This window comes from Castor canadensis, chromosome 17, assembly GCF_047511655.1.
Source record: "Castor canadensis chromosome 17, mCasCan1.hap1v2, whole genome shotgun sequence".
NCBI lineage: Eukaryota > Metazoa > Chordata > Mammalia > Rodentia > Castoridae > Castor > Castor canadensis.
The window spans coordinates 14,477,746-14,500,072 of record NC_133402.1 but is presented as its reverse complement, the minus strand read 5'-3'; the positions used below and the strand labels follow the sequence as shown (position 1 = coordinate 14,500,072).

The 22,327-nt window shown below is 50.3% G+C and overlaps 1 protein-coding gene and 1 long non-coding RNA gene across 2 annotated transcripts; both read left to right on the top strand.

The window, feature by feature from the left end:
- Positions 1-8,900: 8,900 nt before the first annotated feature.
- On the top strand, positions 8,901-12,995 carry Itpripl2 (ITPRIP like 2). The gene has a single exon (XM_020160441.2). It carries the CDS (start codon positions 9,485-9,487, stop codon positions 11,093-11,095), a length of 1,611 nt encoding a protein of 536 aa, XP_020016030.2. The 5' UTR covers positions 8,901-9,484; the 3' UTR covers positions 11,096-12,995.
- A 25-nt stretch (positions 12,996-13,020) lies between these two features.
- LOC141418629 (uncharacterized) lies at positions 13,021-21,797 on the top strand. The gene is made up of 3 exons (XR_012443290.1): positions 13,021-17,439; positions 18,147-18,522; positions 21,686-21,797. It is a non-coding gene; the product is annotated as an uncharacterized lncRNA (long non-coding RNA).
- The last annotated feature ends 530 nt before the right edge of the window (positions 21,798-22,327 follow it).

The window sequence follows — 22,327 nt, the reverse complement described above, 5'->3', positions numbered from 1 at the left end:
TCACTGGCACCGGACTCAGGGCCCCTCCCCGACACAGGTGGGAGCTTTGTCCCTGCTGATAAATTTCTTACCCTCTGCTGTCCGTGAATTGCATTCATCACACTCATAAGACAATTCAACATACTCATGTGACTTGGGAACTCTCTGCCACTTAAGCAACAGAGCTGTGACCCTAGCCAGTATGGAAGGCCCCGATCTCACAAGAAGATTCTGGGTCCACCAGGTACATTTTCTGATGGATGTTGCAGTGTCTGGATGTGTGCCTGGAACCATGGCAGCCATTTTGTTACCAAGAGGAGAGCAAGTCTGTAGATGGTAGAGCAGAAAGATGGAAGGATGTGGTTGAGCCATTGAACCACACAGCAGACTTCCTGTTATGTAAGGTAACATATCCTTGTTGTTTAAATTAGGCTCGCTAAGTTCTTCTGAGACTGTCATTCAAAAACATCCTAACCAAACAGCCTGGTACATCTGGTCCACTGGGACCTGGTTCAGGACTAGTTCTCCAGTCTCATCTTCCAACGTCTCGCTGACGCTTCTGAGCTGCCTCCTTCATTTCTCCAGGGTTCCACACTGGAAGGGACTTCTGAGTAGCATTCTTATTTATTTATTTATGGTGGTGCTGGGGTTTGAACTCAGAGCCTCATGCTTGCTAGGCAGGTGCTCTTATTGCTACTCCACCAGTCCCGGAAGGGACTTCTGCACAGGGTGCCCGTCCCCACCCCTCTTATCTGGCAATCATCAATCAGTTCATACTCCAAGGTCGGCTTGGGAAGTGTTTGATACCAGCCCAGCTTAGAGGTCACCACTTGGCTAAGTGACATGTCCCATTTGCACAGTTGGGAAGATCCAGCTGCTGTCAGCCCTGCCCAACCCATGAGGGGACTTTGCCCCCCAACCCACCCTGTGCACAGACTGTGCTGGACTCACTTGTGGGAACCCTGGCTTCTTCATAGCGCCCTGTGGGCATAACTTGACCTGAGGGGGAGATGGGGAGGAGTTAACTGTTTGCCCCCCGGTGGGATCTGCAGAGGCTCCCTGCAGCCTCCTTGGAGGTGGAGGCTGGGTCCTTCATGGCAAAGCACCCCTGGGCTCGCTGTCCAATGAAACGCTGCAGGCCAGGGCACCTCTGGGCTCTGCCTCTCTGGAAACCAGACATGGCTGCTGATCTCAAACCTCCCCCACCCCAACTCAGAGTTGCAAGCGAGAGTCACGTTCCTGTGACCTCAGACCCTGCAGGAAGTCAGTCACAGGGCTCATGGGAACAGAGGCAGCAGCTGCTTTCTTGACCCGGAAGGAGATCTGGAAGGTCATCAGGGTCCACAGCAGCTTGGGCCCCCCAGGTCAACATGGCTGTCCACCCCTGGCCTCGGCTTCCTGCTGTGTTGCTTTTTTCTTGTCACAGTTTCTGTGGCCCCGAGGTCTTCCCCTGCTCCAGAGTTTCTGTTTATTTATGACACTTTCTTTAGTCTCCATTCTGCTTTCCTGGGGCTCCTGTGTCCCATTCAGACTCCCAAGAAAGAGGTCAGCTGTGTCACTTGGCTGTCATCTGTTACCGGGTGGCAGTGCGAGGAAGCTATGCATCAGGCCTCCTTGTCGCTGCTTCTCTGGTTCGGGTGCTGGAGCAATCATTTGACATTGCTGTGACAGCCACCAGAGTGCGGTGACAGGCTCAGCTGTAAGGAGGGGACTGTTCCTTACAGTGAGACATGGGTGTGAACTGTGTAGTAGTCCTGCATGCCAAGCCAATAGGAGAAAACAAACAAAACAGAAGCAGACAACTTGTCACAGATAATTCGAGAATCCCCGGGAGGTCTAGGAAGGACATCAAGTGGAACTCCCAGAAAGGACCTAAGCCACACAACAGCGCTGGGCCACAAGGGAGCTGCTGCTCAGGCCCCACGAGGGATCCGCCTTCAGGTCAAGGCTGCTACAGCTGCAAGCTGTGGAATGGCAACCTGTACCCCACACAACCCCGCCACACACACACAGCCCCTGCTGCCAACCACAGGCACAAAGCCGGTGTCTTGGGCAGCTCTTGTCCCCACATCAGGGAATGTAGGAGTGCGTTTTGCTCTCCAGCACCTGCTGCAGAGAAAGACTTGTGAAAGAAGGCTGGGGTAATGGCCAGCAAGTGGAGCCACAGAGTCCCCTACAAATGCCAGACTTCTGCAACAACAGGACCACATCTTGTTCCCCCAGGAACATTAAACCTTGACATTAAACCTTGGTATGTTTTGTTCCCATTGCCTGGAGGAACCTCCCTGAATCTCTGATGGTCAAAGTCTTGTTCATTCATTCATGTGTTCATTCAACAAACATCTCAAGTACCAGGTGCAGCAGCAGAGATATCAAGATGACTGCCTTTGACATCCTCATCACCTGGTGAAGGAGACAGACATGAACAGAAATTCACCTGCCTCCCCAAAAGCCCCCGTCGGGTCCCTAAAATCCTTTATAGCAGGAGGGAGAGTTAAGCCCAAGTGTTGAGTCCAGCTCCAGAGTCAGGCTTGCCAGCTGTGTGACTTTGGATAAGTTACCTAACCTCTCCCAGCCTCAGTTTCTCCAAGTAAGAAATGGCATTGGTCATAGCAGTCAGTGTCTTTCTGGGCTTCTGAGAGTCCCTGGAGATGCTGACAAGGAAAGGGCCATTTCCAAGAGGAAAATGACATAAATCAACCACACTGTCCTTTCTGGTCCCTTAAAAGCTGACCCCATGCCAGCTCCCTCTGGGCCTCCGGTGGGAAATGAGTCAATTCTTTCTCTTTCCCACTCCTCCTGTCCTCATATGTCTTACATGGGCCACACCTCAGGGATATCAGAAGTGTCGGGAGGGGTATCTGCTGAACACTTGAAATAGGAGTGGACTTTGTCAAATATTAAACTTTAAGGGAGCTTGTTTGTCAATGAAAGTCTGAGAAACAGTGGCTAGTCTCTGAATCCATCCACCCATCTTGTACCTTTTTGTCTGGTAACTTCAGGGCACCTTGTCTCTGCACAGGCCCCAGTACCTGGTACACGGTAAGAACCCCAGGTGTGATGGTAGAGGAACGAATAGGTGAATTTGTAGCTTCCCTGACACCGACAGTGACTCTTCTGAGTGCAAGGTTCAGAGGTTGAAACTTGAGTGCTTTGGAGGAAATGAGCAAGCCAATAACAGGAACCCGTCAGCTATTCTGAGAGGGGTACAAATTGTGGCACCTAAAGAAGATGTGTCCACATCCTGATCCCTGGAACCTGCGAGTGTCACCTTAAATTGGAAAAGGATCTTTTGAGTTAAGGATCCTTAAGTTAGCTGGGCACTGGTGGCTCACGCCTGTAATCCCAGCTACTCAGGAGGCAGAGATCAGGAGGATCTCCGTTCCAAGTCAGCCTGGGCAAACAGTTCACAAGACCCTATTTCAAAAAAAACCCATCACAAAAAAGGGCTGATGAGTGGCTCAAGGTGAAGTCCCTGAGTTCAAACCCCAGTACCTCAAAAAAAATTTTTTTTAAAGAGTCCTTAAATTATCGATCTGCAGGTGAGGTTCTGGGTTTGCCCAGGCAGAACCTACATCCACAGACAGGAGTCCTTAGAAGAAAGGAGGGTCTGGGGGTGAAGTTCAGTGGCAGAGCCCTCGTCCTACATTCAATTCCCAGCACTGCAAAATAAATAAATAAATACAATTTTTAAAAAGAAAAGAAAGAAAAGAAAGTGGAAAGGAGACACAGCCCTGGAAGATAAGATCACTAAGACCATAGGCAAAGGTCCAAGTTCTGCAGCCACAAGCCAGGAACACCTGGTGTCACAAGAGCTGGAAGAGGCAGGAAGGATCCTCCCCTGGAGCCCTCAGAGGGGACACAACCCCCAGACACCTTAATCTCAGACTTCTGCTCCTGAGAACTGCAAGTGAACACTCTGGGTGATTTTAAGGAACCCAGTTTTTGGTGATTTGTTATAGCACCGCCGGCAAGTCACACACTCAGCAAGAACAGCCAGAGGTGGTCCACAGTGCACCGCATACAGCAGGGTGGTCCCGTGAGACTCTGCTGTCTGCGATGCCCTTAGCTGGTGTAAGTACACTCCAGACTGTTCCCACAACAATGGAACCGCCCGCCATGCATCTCCCAGAACGCAGCCCTGTTATTAAGTGAATACATGACTGTATTTATGGACGATTACTGTGTCTTGGGCACCACTCTCGGAGCTGGGGGTATGTCAGTGAAGACGAAAATGTCTGCCTTGGTGGCACTTATATTCCAAAGAAGGATCACAAGCAAATAAATGGAGAGATAGCAAACAGGTATACAGTCACCCTTCCATATCTGATGGGGATTCGTCCCAGGACCCCTGGGGATACCAAGTCCCTAGGGTAAAGTGGGACTCCTGTGTAAATTCCACACAGCCTCCTGTACACTTTAAATAATGTCCATATGACAAATAATGCTGATACAATGTCAATGCCAGGTAACTAGCTGCCTCTTCATTGATTGAATTGTGCGGTGGATTTATTGTGAGATTCCATATAGTGCATTCCAGCCATATGCACCCCTCTATAAACAGTGTCCTGCATGGCTTAGGGAGCAAGGACAAGGACAAAAGTCTGTATGTGTTCAGTGAGGAACCCATTTTTATCAAAGGTTCTCAAGACAGTCGTTTGGATCTGTGGGTGTGGAGGACTGGCTGCAACGTGGCATGAGGCGGAAATGTTTAGAAGAAGGCAAAGTGGGGTGCAGGCACAGAGAGCAGTGGGGCTGTTGCACGAGCAAAGGGAAGTGTGGTGGGTTGGCTTTTTTAATTTTGTTTTTATTTCTTTATTTTTTTTTTGGTGAAACTGGAGTTTGAACCCAGGGCTTTGTGCTTGCAAAGCAGGTGGTCTACCACTTGAGCCACACCTCTGGTTCATTTTGCTCTGGGCATTTTGGGGACAGAGTTTCAAGATCTATTTTGGGGGGTGGGGGGAAGTGGCACAAATAATGTATACACATGTAAGTAAATGTAAAAACGATATATATGTATATATAGATATAATAGATATAGAAAGATCTATTTGCCCAGGCTGGCCTTGAACTGCAATCTCCCTGATCTCTACCTCCTAAGTAGCTCGGATTATAAAGTGAACCACCAGTGCCTGGCTTGTGACAGGTTTTGAACAGAGACCCTACATGACCTGATGTAGGCTTTAGAAAGACCACTCTGGTTGTCGGATAAAAAAGAGACTGTAGGGGTCAAGACTAGAGGCCGAGAGTCTAGGCTGGAGGCTGTCACAACAGGCCAACGAGAGGTGGGAGCTTGGGCCACAGAGGTGGGAAATGGTCCCAACTGAAGATGTCACCAAGATTCACAACTGGCATCCTGAGAACAGCATGTCTGCCAGGTATGGTCCTAAGAAGAATTCAGTTTTCCTCTTCCCAGCACTGATTCTGCTTCTTACTATCCTAAAATAGCTGGTCATTGTCACATCCATGTTGGGGTAGGTGGTCCACTCTGATCTACCAGCTCCCCTGTGCTGGGGACCCAAGCTCCTTCTGAATTGTTGCTGCACCATGTTCAAGGGCAGGGCTGCCAAACTGGGCCCTGCAGGAAAAAGCTGGTATCTGTGTCTGTACAACTCTCAAGCTGACAATGGCTTTTCATTTTTAAATGGAAATTTAAAAAAAAATTCTGCAAAATTCAAATTTCAGTGTCCAAGAATAAATTTGGTCAGGACAACCCTATGGATTCATTTACGTATTGTCTGTAACCAATCCCAATTCCTGGTATCCATGCATGTGACCTCATTTGGAAACAGGGTCATGATAAGGTCACATTGGGTTGGGTAGGCCTTAAATTAATGACTGGTGTGTCCTTGTAAGGAAAAAGAGAAGTGGGTATGGTGGTGCTCCTCTGCAATCCCAGCACTGGGGAGACTGTAATCCCAGCTACTCAGGAGGAGGAGGTAGGAGGATCAAAGTCTGAGGTTGCCCAGGCAAAAACACATGATCTTATCTGAAAGACAAACAAATAAAGGCTCAAGTGGTAGAGTGTTCTTTCCAAGCAAACACTTGACCCTGACTTCAATCCCCAGGGCCACCAAAAAATAAGAAAAAGGAGAGGGAAATTAGAGTACAGAGACCCCAGACACACTCCCAGGGAGGGACAGTTTGGACTGAGGCAGCCACAGGCTGGGGACTGTCTGTAGCTGTCAGGAAGGATTCTGCTGGGGGACAGGGGGCATTCAGAGGGAACCTGGCCCTGCCCACAATTTGGCCTTGGACTCCACACCTCAAAACTGTGAAAGTACATTTCTGTCGCCTTAAGTCATCCAGCTTGTCCTACTTTGTTCTGGCAGCGTGGGAAACTCACAGAACTGCTTCAGGGCTTCACAAGCTGACCGGAGTCGTTGTGGGAGAGATTTTATGTAGGCCACCAGCCTAAAATACTGACTCTGTGGCTCTGGACAGAAAGTTTGCCAACCTCTGAGCCAGCATATGTGTCCTTATTTAGATGGTTGTGGATATGGAGCCATGGTCCCTGCTAGGGAAAAAGTTAATCACCCCGGAAGTATCACCGCCATTGTAGTTGGGGAGATTTGAGCAAAGCCAGGTAAGTCTTAACCAAAGGACAGGGGGCCACCTGACCTTTGCACATGCTGTGACAGCCCATCCCAGCCACTGCACCAGGACTTGCTTTGGGGGACACCCCTCCCCACAGTTCAGGCGGGGCTGCCCCCGTATCCTGGTTCCAGCTTTGAGGACCCATTTGTATTACTCAGCTCGGCTGCCATAACTAATACCACAGACTGAGTTGCTCACACAACAAAACTTTACTTTTCCCATGGTTCTGGATGCTGACGTCCAAGGTCAAGGTCTGGTAGGGTTGGCTTCTGGTAAGGGCTCTTGTGCTGGCTGGTGGATAGCCACCTTCTCCCAATCATTTTTCTTTCTTTCTTTCTTTCTTTTTTTTTTTTGTGGTACTGGGGCTTGAACTCAGGGCTTCACGTTTGCTAGGTAGCCACTCTACCACTTGAGCCACACACCCCCAGCCATTTTTTTTTTTTTTTTTGTATTTTCGAGTTTGGGTCTTGCAAACTAATTCCCCAGGCTGGCTTTGAACCTTGATCTTCCTGATCTCTGCTAGGATTACAGGCGTAAGCCACAGGTGGCCGCCTGATGGTCACCTTCTTGCTGTGCCTTCACAAGGCCTTTCCCTGGTGAATGTGCAGAGACAGATCTGCCTCTCCTTCCTCTCCCAAGGCCACCAGTCCTAGTAGACCAGGACCCCAGCCATATACCTTCATTTAACCTGAATGAACTCTCCAAAGCCCTATCCTCAAACACAGTCACCTCAGGGGTGAGGGCTTCAATACAGTCACCTCAGGAGAGGGCACTCTGAATTTCTCATTTGGTCAGTTTTCACATACGACCGCAAGGCATGGCATTTTCTGTGACTTTCAGGACAAGACTTTTCACCCCTGTAGTAAAAAAAAAGGTGAGACCAGAGCAGCCAGGACGTGTAGAGATGAACTGTCAGAGCACAGAAGACAGCAGAGATACTTAGCACAGGGATAACTGATGTATATACCATTATAGCACCTAGATCCAGCTGTACCTGAAATAGGTGCTCCATGGCCAGTTCTAGCTGTGTATCTGCCACTTGCAGACACCTGAAGAATCCTGACTAATGGGATTATGGTCTCAGAGCTAACAGTGGCAATGAAATCTAAAAGTAGGTCTGCTCAGCTCCCAGTGGCCAGCTCAGGATTTCTGGGGAATAATCTAAAAGTCATCCTGTGAGTTCTGGTTCCAGATCACAGCTGGGCTTTGATATTGTTTAATGCTTTTACCCAGCAAGGAAGATGCATAAAAGATAATTATTCTAATAAGTCCAGGTTATTTCTGGGAGAGGCCTCTGTTATGAAACACAAAAAAGGACTCAGATTAAACTCCCAGCAGAGGAGGAAGGGACGTCCCTGGGTCCCCTTCTCTGGGAATTCTGCCCCCTGCTTTCTCTGGAGCCAGATGCTGGGTTTAAGACGCAGCTCTGCAAAGGCTGTGTGACCTTGGGCAAACAGCTGAATCTGTCTGAAAAATGAGGAAGAAAATAACACTCTCTCCTTAGCATTAAAGTGAGGAGGGGAAAATGTGCACCTGGCTAGAGCACACAGGGAGGCCTTCCTGAAATCTCTTCTTCCCCAGCTCCTCCTCACTGGAGGGTCAGACCCAAGGTTGCACTCTGCCATCCCCTGGCTTGGGAGGGGGACACCCACTTCTCACTGTCATACAGTTGTCTTTCATTTTCTTACTGTGGAATCCCTTTTTTGTTTATTTGTTTTTGTTTGAGACAGGGTCTTGCTATGTAGCCCAGGCTGTCCTGGAAGACACAATTCTCTTGCCTCAGTCTCCCCAGTTCTGGGATCGCAGAGGAGGACCACCACACCTGGCTGTCCTTTCTTTCCTGTCCTGGGGGAAGGGTGTGGTACTGGGGTTCGATACCACTTAAGCCACGCCCTTAGCCCTTTTTTTTTGCTTTATTTTTCAGATACAGTCTTGCAATTTTGCCCAGCTAGCCTGGACCTCCCTATGCCCTCCACATAACTGGGATGGCAGCTGTGCTCCACCACGCCTAATTTATTTGTTGCAATGGGGGCTCACCTGGGCTGACCTCAAACCACTATCCATCCTCCGGATCTCCAGCCCCCTCCCTCCAGAAGCTGGAATTACAGGCGTGAGCCGCCAGGCCCGGCTGCCCTTTCTGTTTTTGACTCCCCTTTCCACAAGGCTGTGAGCTGTTCACTGCTCTTTCCTCAGCACGTCGGCCCCTGCCCGGCACACAGTAGGTGCTCAAATGGATGCAGGTTTGCAGAAAGGCCAGCCGCGGACGGCGGGGACCACTTCCGCCCCCGGGCGGGCCTGCCACGCCGCCAGCAGCACCCGCTGGGGGTGGGGCCGGTGGAGGGCGGGCTGGGCAGTGGGCTGGGAGCGCTTTTCTCCTCCTTTTCCCCTTCCCACTGGAAGTCCGGGACAGCGCGACTCCGAGACTCGGGCGAGGCCACCGCCCCGGAATCAGGGAGCGCGGGGGTGGCCCGCGCGTCCCCAAGTCACCCCCGCCGCCCGGAGCCGGAGGCCGAGAGGGGGCCCCGCGCTCGCTGCAGACTCCGGCGTTTCCTCGGCGGCTCGGGGAGAAGAGAACGGGCCGAGTCCCAGGGCCGAGCGCCGAGCGCCGAACGCAGCGGCCGGGGAGCCCGCGGGCCGCCCAGAGTAGGTGGCGGACCGGGCCGGGCCGGGCCGGGTCGGGCGGGTCACAGCGCGCCCCGGAGGCCGGCGGGGCGCAGGGCTGGCGACGGCGGCTGGAAGGGGAACTTGATCCGGACGAGGAGGAGGAGGAGGAGGAGGAGGAGGCCGAGCTTCAGGACGGCACTGCGAGACGGGCGCCGCCGCCCAGGCCGAGGACACGGGGGCCGCAGGGCCACCCGGGCGCTGCGCGCATGCCGGGCCGGGGGCGCCGCCGGGGCTGTCGCCCGGCATGTCACAGCTGCACTACACCCTCAACCTGCGCGTCTTCTGGCCCTTGGTGACCGGCCTGTGCACCGCCCTCGTGTGCCTCTACCATGTCCTGCGGGACACCGGGGGCGCCCGGGCCGAGCCCCCCGACGGCGCGGACAGCGGCTTCCCCATGCTCAAGGTGGCCATCGTGCTGTTGCTGGGCTACGTCCTCCTGCGCTGTCGCCACGCCGTCCGGCAGCGCCTCCTGCCCGCCTCTTCCCGCCTGGGCGGCCACCCTCCTGGGAGCCACTTGAGAGAGCCGGGCCTGGGCATCTTGCTGGAAAGCTACTATGAGCACGAAGTGCGCCTGTCGCCACACGTGCTGGGGCACAGCAAGGCGCACGTGAGCCGGATCGTGGGCGAGCTGGTGCGGGCTGGCCGTGCCCGGGGGTCCCCAGGCCCCATCCCAGGGGGAGCGCTGGCCTTGGCCTTCCGCGGAGACGTCATCCAAGTGGGCAGCGCCTACGAGCAGCATAAAATCCGCCGGCCCGACAGCTTCGACGTGCTGGTACCACTGCGCCTGCCACCGCTGGTGGCGCTGGAGCCGCGGAGCCTGGGCGCCGAGCCCGCGCTAACCCCGGCCCTCCACAGCTGCTTCGTGTGCGCCCTGAAGGCGCCACCATCGCAGTCGTCGTCGACGGCTGGGGGGCAATGGCTTCGCGACTGCAAACCTTTCTCCGATGGCTTCTGCGTGGACGTGCGCGGGCGGCGCCACCTCTCCGCCACGCTGGTGCTGCGCTGGTTCCAGTCGCACCTGCAGCGCTCCCTGGCCACCGTGCGCTACAGCCTGGAAGGGCGCTGCCGGGTCAGCCTGACCCCGGGTGGCCTGGAGCAGCCGCCTACCCTGCACATCCTGCCCTGTCGCACTGACTATGGCTGCTGCCGTCTTTCCATGGCTGTGCGTCTCATTCCCGCCGTCCATCTGGGCGATGGCGTCTTCCTTGTGGCTCCACCACCGCCACCTGTACCCGTGGGGCCACTGTCTGAGCTCCCCGAAGGCCTGCGCGCCGAGGCCCTATGGGGCGTGAACACAGCGCGCCAGGAGCAGAAGCTGCTGGGCTGGCTTCAGGAACGGGCGCCTCCAGGTGCCTGCTACCTCAAGTGCTTGCAGCTGCTCAAGGCCATGCGTGACCTGGGTGCCCGCGGGCTGGACCCGACGGCTGCCACCCAGTGGGGACGCATGCTGTCATCGTATGCGCTCAAGACAGCGCTGCTGGCTGTGCTGCTGCGCGAGGGGACCCCAGGGCCCGGCTGGGACGATGCCCACTTGAGCGAGTGCTTGGAGGAGTTGGTGCAATTCCTTAGGGACTGCCTGCTGCGGCGCCAAACGCTCTTCCACTGCGTCCTGGGCCCCGGCGGGGCGGCCACCGAGGTGGGCCCCCTGCCCAAGGTCCTGCGCGAGGCTGCCCCAGTTGACCTCCTGGCGGCCTTCGACGGGCGTGCCAGGGAACTCGCAGCTGCACGGTTGCTGTCCACCTGGCGGAGGCTGCCCCAGCTTCTCCGGGTCTACGGGGGTCCCCGCTACCTTGCCAGGTGCCCCCCACCCCGGAGTCAGCGCACTCAGGGGGCGTTCCCTGAAGGTGAACCATAAATCCTGACGGCACCCCACCTGACCAAATGCTCCTAAAGCTGTTCCCATGGGTGGCAAAGGTGCCAGTTAAATGCAAGATGAGTTGGCAGAAGGTAGTGGAAAATTGGGAGGTTTTGGTGACTTCTATGTCACCTCCTGGCTACCCAACCCACAATTATTGTGGCATTTTCTTCATACCCATTAGAACATCCTGGGCAATCTTTGGGAGTGCTACCCAACTGTTGCATGTTGCCTTGGTCCAAAAATGGTGGATTGTGCAGAATGAGGCTATAGAAGCATCCAGTTCTGAGAGAAATCGGGTGAGACATCCTCTCCTGGTGTTTTAGACACAGATCTCTGCTCTCCCCCCCCCCCCAAATTTTTAGAAAGAAAGGTTTTTGACATACCTGTTTGGTAGGTACTGAGTTCCCATTGTTATTTAAGAAAAAAGAATTGACTATCCGCAGCTGGAGTTGAAGTTCTATTCCCGAGGTTAATATTCTGAGGCACAACCCCTCCCCCTTATTCAGATCCCCATCATGTATGTTAAATGCTGTGATCACAGGTGTTTGACCAGCTTGTTGATAAGTAAGGCGCACTTGGCCAGAGGCAATCTAGACCTGGTTAGATTCCAGAGCAAATCGTCCATTATGTGGGCCAGTTGTTGCATTTTGTGGTGGTTTGTGCCAAGCATTGCATCTAGAAAGAGATCAGTCATATTTATTATAAGACCTTGCAACTTTGAAAGGCAGCCAGGTGTTTCAAAGTCACAAGCCTATCAGCACCTGTTCATTGAGTGCTAAGAATGTGCCAGGCAAAGGGTACAACGAAATGCACAATGAAGACCACTCTGGTGAAAGCATAAAATGTGTTTGGTCTGAAAAAGAAGGTGCAGTTCAGGTGAAGATGGCCTGGCCAGTGCTTGCTGGTAGCTGGAAACTCCTTGAAGCTTTAAGACTTCTCAGCGAAATCCTTTGCAAAGATTTCTTGCTGAGTTTAAGGAGCAGTGGAGAGGAAATACCTGCTCTGAGGTCTGGCATGTGTGAGCACTCAGTGATGCCCTGTGATTTACTGCTTGGAAGGTTCTCGCTGGCCCAGGCTGCCATGGGGGGTTCCAGGCGGCCAGCTTCAAGGGGCTCTTGGTTCAGCCTGTGTCTTGCAAAACACTTTGTAGGGCTCAGTCTCCTGGGCTCTGTGCTTGGGAGTCAGCCACTGCCTTTGGGTGGGCACAGGGTGAAGTTAGAAGAACGAGGGAGACAGCCCTGGACAACGGCTGTGCTCTTCTTTTCTCTGTGGGTGTAAGTATGAAGGGTTGAGTGTCATTTGCAGCCAGGAAATTTTGAAATTTTTCTCATCCCTCCCAAAACTTCTAACAGTATCCAGTTGCAGTTCAAGTTTAGAACGAGCCATCTTCCCTTGGCCTAGCTGAAATTACGTCCAACATCAGTGTTATCCTTGGAGATTTTTAAAAAATAAAACAACAACAACAAAAAGGCATATACTTTCTTAGACTCTAAAAGGCAAAACTTGGAAGACAAAAATAGTTACATGAGTAGTGCCACTGTTAAATTTCTCAGCTATTTCAGGGGAAGTCTATGAAGTCTTTACGGGACCTAGTTGGCCACTGTTTGACATTGTGAATAAAGGTTTGTGGGATTCTTATCAGAGATGCATAGACTTCTAAGCTTTGCAGCTGCTCTGAAAGAGGCACGGCAACAATGGGAATTGGTGCCGTCCCTTTGGTTGCTTGGGGGGACATGCCCCTTGGCACCCCAAAAGTCATTCCTAGCTTTTGAGGCCAATGTTAGATCATAAGGTACTTACATTAAGCTTCTTGCAAAGGTTTAAGCTGCACAGTGTTTTGTAAAGTTAGTTTTGAAAATAAATGCCAGGAATAAATCATATATATATATATATATATATATATTATATATATATATATATATTATATATATATATATACATATATATGTATATATATAAAATTTCCATACTCAGCCCGACTTCTCCTGTACTCATTAAGTCTACAGGAGTGGGAACTTTTGGATAGATTTTAAACCTTAGCTGAATTTTGCAAATATTTCTAGCTGAGTTCCTTTTTATTAAAAAATATTAATAGTATTTTTAAAGTATAAATCTGGTGATATACTGTTCTCACTTATTTTTCCTGTTAGTATTTTTTTTTTCAGGTTAATTACCCAAAGCCTCACCCATTCTCAAGGTTTTTAAATTTTATTTTATTTTTTTGGTAAATTAATGGGCATTGTGTTTGTGAATTTTTTTTAAAAAAAATATTAATGTTTTATTTAAACACCATGCTGAGCAATTGTTCTCTGTACATGGTAACCAAAACTTAGAGATTTCGATCAATTTTGGTCAATGTTTAGTAAGCCAAAACATGTACTGTGTACAAATGAAATAATATGGTATATTCATCAGATGTTGTGATTGCCCAGGGCATTTAAATTAAGCTCAATTTTGTATTTTAGTAGGGCCACCATATTCATCTGAAATATACACATTTTGGTGTATTCTTGGTACTGGAGATTCTTGTATACAAATACTCTCATAAAAAGGCTCTACCAAAACATAATTGTTTAGCCAGTGCCAAAGAAATTTTTTGGGGGGGAAATGACTCAACCATTTTGCATTGCGACGTTCGTTCTTCAGTGACTCCTACTGCCCAGGCTTGGAGACTTCCTGGAATGTTCGTGGGCTGGGAGAAGAAGATGTGTTTTGCAAAATGAAATTGGAGCTGAAAGGAAGAGAATGGGGGTGAATTCAGAGAAGTCTGAGGAGTGAAGAGGAAGTGGGAGGAAGAGGAGAAATGGAAGATGAGGTGAAACCCGTGAGTGGTGGAGAGAGTGTTGGGGTTTGGAGTTGGCAAATACGTTTTTAGCCATTTCCAGCCACGGTGGCAGACTCAGCAGCCTGAGAGGGAAGTCAGTGAGGGAAGGGGAGGGTGGTGGCCGTGGAGACTGTGCCCACCATAAAGGGGGCAGCCATCACTCGGCTCCATGCAGAAAATAAGAATTTTTTTTTTTTCAAAAGTGAAACTCACTGATTTTTAAACAAATACTTTAAAAATGTCTAAAACACCCAGTGGGCCAGAGAAAACATTTGATTGAGCCTGGGGGCCACCAGTTTGTGACACCTGCCTTAATATAATTCACACCCCAAAGTATATATAAGGTTTTATTCTTTGGTGTGGACCTGGTGGTGTTTATATAGGTGAGGGTGTGCTATTCCAGTTCTGTATCTCTCAGAGTTAAGCTTTATTGTAGAAATAAACCACCAAAAAAAACCTAACAAAGCCACAGATAACACTTTACTAAGTTCCCAGAAGGACCCTGTTCTGGAGTCATTTTTACCAGCTCCATCAAGTGACTGGGGACAGGTCCCTGGCATTTCCTTCCTGTTGATTTGGGGTAAATTCCTTCTCTCTGTGACTTTGCAAATGAGTCATTTGGAAGGATTGCAAAATAACTCGTTTCACCGTGTTTGGTTCTTATATTAAAATTAATTTTCTTTTGTTCCTGGTAGCCCAGCCTGTAACTTTGCATGATGGTTGGTGGCTGTGAACACCAGGAAAAAAGAAAAACAAAAACAGTGCCTGGGTCTCTGAGCCAAACTTCTTAAACTTCTACCATTCCCATTGCCAAGGATAAACACAGAGTGACCTCTCTCCTGAAGGTTTCTGTCTCCTGCTGACTTGATGGTTCCCGCCAAAGTTCAGACCCTAAAGCATCAACCCGACATGCTAATGGGCAAGTCTTGTCACCTTCTGGAGTCAGTCACTTTTTCCTGTCACCCGTGGCTTTGAACTTCATATCTGTTTTCACACAAAGGAAGATTTTTCTTCCATGGTGGAGAAAAAAAGCCTCATTCATTATTTTCAGTGTCCTGTAAAAGGGAAACAGTTTCGGTGTTATCATTGTGGTATTTGTTACTTTTTAAAGGAAATCACTTCTCTGTGACTTAGACATTTCTGTGTATTTTGTATACAGCATAGCACATGGGGCAGGAGCAATGCAAACACAGGTTGGAAGAGGGAGGAGAATATGTGGCCATGTATGCAGCTAAATTTTATGCAACCTGGTGTTTTGAAGTATTAGACACTCAGGAATAATTGAACACCTTTACCTTTAAAATACCAAAGTGCCTTGACTCTGTCACTTGACTTAAAGCATTCCTCCTATTTTATTCTTATTTTTAATGCATCTTGGGACCCCAGACTGCATGTCATGATGCAATCTGGTGGTGACAGTCTTAGCTTAAATTTTCTTCCAATAACAGAGACCAAAGAGTTAATCGATATGGTTCAGCTGCTAGAATTTCCATGGCCCCTGTGGTCCAGGGCGGCCATTCATTTTGTATTTGAAGTTGGAGTAAATTTGCACTTTCAGTCTTCTGGGTCGCCTGGTGACCTTGTTCTTTTCCATGTTGCTGTGTCAATAAAGGAACCTGTAGAAAGCTGTGGACTGAGTGTCAGCTGTGGGGAGGGGGCTCATCCTCACCTGCCCTAACTTGTGGCTCTTTGCCCAAGCCGCTGTTTTTATGGAAGTCTTTCCCACGTCGTCACCGTTTGCACAGAATTGGCTCCAGGTACAGGTAGGAGAAGATGTCAGTGCACGGGCCTGCAGGTGTGCAACCAGGGCTCTGCCTCAAGTCTTTCTGAACCCAGAGCCTCTGCCCTGCCCCTCCCTTCCGCCCCCACCTCCTCCACAGCACAATTCAAGTCTTGGCCTGTGGCTAATTCATAGCTCAAGAATTTTGCCCAGAAATTTCTTAGGCCCTGGGGCTCTCTTGAGATCATGTGCCAATAAGAAAAACCAGCAGGCTTAGTCTGAGATGGAGTCTCAGAGATGATGGAGGGCGGTCCCAAGCCTGAGCCAGGTGGAGGAGGCCGACCTGCAGTCATGGGTTGATTAAACACTAGCTGTGTGGGATCCTTTCCTCTGGTGGGGCATTGGTGGGTGTGTTCCATTTTGTTTTCAACAAGTGATACTGTCCTGAGGCGTTGAGGACACTCAGTGAGGTGGTCATGCCATAGTCTGCTACTCTCTTAGGAGTTCACAAACAGAGAGGCTGGGAATTAACGAAGGTGTTTCCACACAGTATTGGGGTGCTCTGTAGGGGCAGGTCATGAAAACACAGGAGAGGCCCCTCGTCATTGTGGGTGTCTCAGGGAGGGCTGCTTGGAGGAGGTAGCATCTAGGTTGTGACCCAAAGATAGGTAGGATGAGCCATGTCAAGTGAGTTGGGCTGAGAGGAAGGCATTGAACACCCAGGAGAAAGGAGCTTTCAAGTTTGTCTGGGCAGTGCAGGGGGGTGGGTTGGGACAGGGCTTCATCAGCAGAGAATGGGGTGGGATGGGGAGGAAGGCACCAGAACATAAGGGGTCAAAGCCAGAGTGGCTTGAGCTGGAAGTCTTGGTGGTATGCAAGTTATTTTTTTCTTCTTCATTTTTTTTTGGCAGCACTGGGATTTGAACTCAGGGCCTTGCACTTGCTAGGAAGGAGCTTTACCACTTGGGCCATGCCCCAGCCCTTTTGCTTTTTAGTTGCTATTATTATTGCTGTTGTTATTATATAGCTCTCACACTTTTGTCTGGGGCTGGCCTTGGACCAAGATCCTACTTCTGCCTCCAGCCTACACTGGGATTACAGGCGTGAGCTACTGCACTAGCTTGAATGTAAGTTCTGATTCAGTGATCTTCGAAGGTCCTCGGATTCTGCCTTGCTAACAGACTTCCAGGGAATGGCGATAGCGCTGACCACCTCAGACCAGGGGCCCCACGGCACCAAGGCCGCAAACCACACTAGATCTTGGGCTGACCCCGTGGGCTCTGGGAGATCAGTTTAGGTGAGGAATGGCACCCATTTGAGTTTGGTTCACTGTGGCTGCAGTGTGGACAACGGATGTCATAGGCAAATGATTGCCTGAATATTTACTTTTGCTAATAAAGTTTTATTGGTGCATAGCCACACCTGTTTACTAAAATGCTGCGTGTCTGGTCTTGAAAAATTGCCACAGAGACCAAATGGCCCACCAAGCTGATAATATTTTCTCTCTGGCCTCTTCTAGAAAAAGTTGGCTGATCCCTGTGGTAAGAGGGGACGTGATCAGATTTTGCAGGGCTGCAAGCCTGGGCAAGTGGCCTGAGGTGGGTCAGAGAGAGAAGTTACTCCGGAGACCAACGGTAGCATGCTTCAGCACCAAGACCGGGCTTCAAATCTTGGCTCCCGCACTTCCTGTCTGTTTGTCTCTCTGCCAAATACTTGATTCTCCCTAGACCTCAATTCACTCATTTGAAAAATGGGATTGATAACGACACCTCACTCACAGGAGAGATGGAGGATTAGGTGAGGTTTTGCATACGCAGTGCTTGGGGCTCACTAAGTACCTGGTAATTATTGGCGTGGAATATTTGTATTGGTTTATTGGGTTGGATCATACTTAATAGGTTGGGTTTTTGGGGGTGACACTGGGGTTTTGAACTCGGGGCTTTGTGCCTTACCGCTTTTAGTTCATTTTTTAGATAGGGTATTGGATTTTGCCCAGTGCTAGCCTTGGACCATGATCCTCCTACCTCTGCCTCCCACATAGCTGGGATTATAGCTGTGAGCCACCACACCCAGCTTGGTTTTTGAGATAGGATCTCACTAACTTTTGCCCTGGGTAGCCTTGAACTATGATCCTCCCTTCTCCACCTTCCAGGTAGCTGGGATTTTAGGTGTGAGCCACCATGCCCAGCCTGCCGTGGAATTTTCATGCAGCTCATTCTTTGCCCACACCTGTCGGTTTCCCTTGATCCTCCCTGAACACACCTCCCACTATGTCTCTTTCCTCTGTGCCTATGGCATCCCCTCTATGAAAGGTTTTTCCCTGGGTGTATGAGATCCCTTTACCTCCACCTTTGCAGAGTGTTTGCAGCCTCTGCCATCAAGGTTCTCCCTCCCCTCGAATCAGGACAGGTTTCGTCCCTCTCCTTAGTCAGTAGAATGTGGCAGAGGGGACGTGGTGCTAGCTCCAGGCTGAGGCTACAAGAGGCCTCATCTGTTTCTGGCAGTTCTCTTGGAAATCTGAACAACCACCCTGAACAACCATCCTAACATCCTGGGTCACCTGAGCCCACGGTGCAACATGTGAGTGCGCCATCTGGGCCAGCCTCACCACCCCCACCCACCACAACCCACCTGACGGATGGCTGATGGAAACACTTGAGTCAAGATCAGCTCAGCCTGACTCGATCAACAGGACTGCCCAGCTGGCCTATCTGCCCTCAGCAATAAGAAAGAGAGAGTTTTTTTTTTTTTTATGGATAATTTGTCATTGGCCGGTGACTGACTGACTGGAATGTACCGTGGTTTGAGTATATCCCCCGAAGTTCCTCTGTTGAAAACTTTATCCTGAAGCAACAGTGTTGAGAGATGGGATCTTTAAAGGTAAGTAGACTGGTGCATGCCTGTAATCCCAGCACTCAGAGGCAGAGGCAGGAGGATTTTGAGCCAGACCCTGCCTAAGCAAACAAAGAAACAAATAACACAAAAGGTGATCAGTTTATGAGGGCTCTGCCCCCACAAACAGATTAATGTGCGATTAAGGGAGAGGGTAGCTAGCATAGCAGTGGTTTCTGATCAAAGGTGACTTCGCCCCTTTCCCCTCTCTCGCTCTTCCACCTCCACTGTGGGGTGATGCAGCAAGGAGCCCTTGCTCGATGTGGGTCCTGTGACCTTGACTTTTCAGCCTCTAGAACTACAAGATATAAGTCCCTCTTTTTTATTTTTTGCACTGGGTTTGAACTCAGGGCTTCACACTGCTAGGCAGGTGCTCTACCACTCGAGCCACGCCCCCAGCCCTTTCTGCTTTAGTTTATTTTTCGGGTTGGGTTTCACTTTAGCCCATGGCCACCCTTGGATGGCGATCCTCCTAAGAACAGCTGGGATTACGGATGCCAGCCACCTGGCATAAGTGTCCTTTTTAAAAGATAAGTTACTCTGCCTCACGTAATCTGTTACAGTAGCACAAAATGAACTGAGATAGGATGCTCAGGAAATTCTGGGGTAGAAGGGTGGCCACTGGTGTGGACACGGCAGGACAGGCCTCATCTGTACATTTGAAGTTCAACAGCCAGCCTTTCACACCGGTACGACCAAAAGCCCCACTGCCTCCCCATAGTGAATCCAGGGTCCTGCGTGGGCTGAAACACCAGGGACACCTGGTCTACCATTAGGTGCTTGAGTTGTGGCCCTGCCGCTATCTTTGTGCAAGGTGTCTACGCAGCTGTGTGTTATGGTCTTGCCTTTGCCCTGATCTTGTAAGAATGTCAAAGCTGGGGAAGTAGAATGCTGATTTGTGGCAAGATGTCACGGGCCTTGATAGTGACGTGATGGAGACGGTGACTCGGTGTGCCCCAGGAGAATCAGCTGCAGCTTCCATCACTCTCTCACTGATGTGAGGTGGCAGGTGGGGCGTTTGCTTCATAGAAAGTACCAACAGCAGTCACACAGGAATGCGTTTGGCCACAGCTCATGAAAGCCTAACCTAAAATGACTAAAGCAAATTAGGGCTTTTCTCACACAGTCAGAGGTCTGGAGGGAGGCGGCCAGTAGTTCAGGGAAGAATCAGGGTCCAGGTATTCTTTTGCTCTGGCATTGTAGCTATTTTTGCTTTCATCTTCATGCTTGTTGTGTCAAGGTCACACAAGGACTACTATAATTTGAAGCATTGTGAAAGGAGGAAAGAGGGCGGGAGTGGTGGCTCACACCTGTAATCCTAGTCCCTTGGGAGGCTGAGATACAGAGGAGCTAAATTGGAAGCCAGCCGGGGCAAATAGTTCTTGAGACCCTCATCTCTAAAAAATAACTAGAGCAAGATGGACTGGAAGTATGGCTCAAGCAGTACAGTATCTGCTTTGCAAGCATTAGGTCCCGAGTTCAAACCCCAGTCCCCCACAAAAAAAAAGATATCTGAACTTGGGACCTCACCCTACCCCTGTGAGAACAGAATTTCTGAGGGAGCAGCCCAGGCTCAGGCACTTTCTACAGTTCTGTGAGCAATCCCAAAGTGCAGCCAGGTCTGTGAACCACTGACTTAGGTCTGATGGCACTTCCAGAAACTTCCAGTGCAGATCCTGGGATCTCTGCACAAATGTTGTAGGACCACCAGCTGGTATCTGCTTCATAGCTGAGACAGACAGACAGGGAAGGACTGTGGGGTGGTGGTGACAGAAGTCTTCAGCTGAGAGCTACAGGAACTGGGCTTAATTCTTCTGGCACGTCTCCTTTCTCCAAACCTAGGGAGACTCAGACAATTAAAATAATAATAAAAAAGACGTCCACAAAGAGGTCTCTGCCTTCCAGGACACTGGCCTCCTCTTAGTCATCCAGCCTGAGAGAATGTCTGTTAGTTACTGTGTTAGTCAGATCCATTACTGTGACAGAATACCTGAGACAACAAACTTTTAAGGAGGAAAGGTTTGTTTTGGCTCATGGTTTTAGAGGTTTCGATCAGTGGTCTGTTGACGCTTGCTTTGGGGCCTGTGGTAAGGCAGAGCATCATGGCGAGAGCACGTGGAGGAGCAAAGCTGCTCAGATTATGGTCTCCGAGAATCAAAGGGACAGGAAGAGGAGAGGCTGCATGTCAATATCCCCTTCAAAGACACGCCCTCCAATGACCTCACCTCCTGAAGGTCCCGGGGACCAAGCCTTTAACACATGGGCCTTTGAGGGACATTCGATAGTCAGACTATAACAAATACAGCCTGTCTTCCTAAAATGCGGGCTTTTTCCATGCATATTCATGGATAGTTATGACTTATCCACTGTCTCAGTTTCCCTCCCCCACTCAGCTCTCAGTCTAGTGACTCTGAGCCAGCACTCAAGGAAAATTCAAGTCCCTCAAGTCACCTTCCAATGAAGTCAGGAAAAAATCCCAGGGATCCCACTGCCAGCCAGCCGGGGGCTAAAAGCTTTTAGGGAACTTATCTCTCCAAACCTTTTTGTTTCTCAGTTTATTGAATCAGCAGTCTCCTCAGATTAGGAGCTGTGCCTCTGATGGGTGACTTGATCCTTATCGAAAGGAAGCCATCCAAACACATGTCCACATGGAGACCGCACTCGTGACGTTTGTGGACACCAGAAGCCTTCAGGGTCTCGTGTAGCAGAAGATGCAGGCTGGAAATATTGCTTGGTAGTTTAGGCAAAGGATGCAGAGGATTCTTTTTTCTCTGATCAATGCAGGCAGCCCTCACAGCCACCAACCAGAAATGGGAAATATTTGCAAAACTTGCATCTGTGCTGAGCAGATACAGTGGGTTCTTTTTTCTTGTCATTTTCTGAACAAGTCAGTCTGACAACGACTTCCATGGCATTTCTTTTGCATTAGGCATCGTGAGTGGAGTACAGGTGATTTGAAGTACACGGAAGGGTGAGCACAGGCTGTGTGCAAACACTCTGCTATTTTATAGAAGGGGCTTGAGCACCCCAGTGTCAGTATCCGTGGGGGGCCTGGAGCCAATCCCCCAGGGAGGTGTGAAGCCGTTTAATCAGTGGTGGTTTTGCTTTCCTAGTCTTCAGCATGCCCTTCTCTTTCTCTTACTACACTCAGACATGGGAGACCAGCCATGGAGTCTGAGCCCGTCCCACTCGCGGCGCGGCAGACCCTTCTGCATGCTGACCATCCACGAGTAACCCTCTGTCTCCCAGGCCCCTGCAGTGAGGTAGGACAACGTCCCGTCCCGCTCTGACCACTCGCAAGAGCAGAAGGGACAGAGATGCTTGGTCCCGCGTGGGGGTGGGGTGAGGGTGTCATGGGGGAGGGGGTACTAAGACTACGTGTCACAACTGCAGCATCCCAGAAAGGAACTGAGTCACGAGGACAGACCCTGATTCATGCTGGAATTTGCATGAGTGGGAAGTCGACCTTTGTGATGGTCAGCTTTGGCATTCTTTGTCACTGTGGCACAGCTTAGCCTAACCTAACTAGGTGCCAAGGGATCTTATCCTAACCCCATACCGCAAGAACCCTCTTGGAAGTCAGAGAGTCATCACTGAGTGTCAACGATGTGCGATGTGCAGGGCCCTGTGACAGTGAGGACAGACCGGTCAGCAAAACAGACAACCACATACCGCAGCTTACAGTAGGCTAGAGGAGAGATGCTTATCAGCTAGCATGCTGGTGAGTGCAAATAGCTAACAGAGGTGATTGCTTTGAGGCAAAAAAACCAGGCTCTATGACACTGGAACAAGA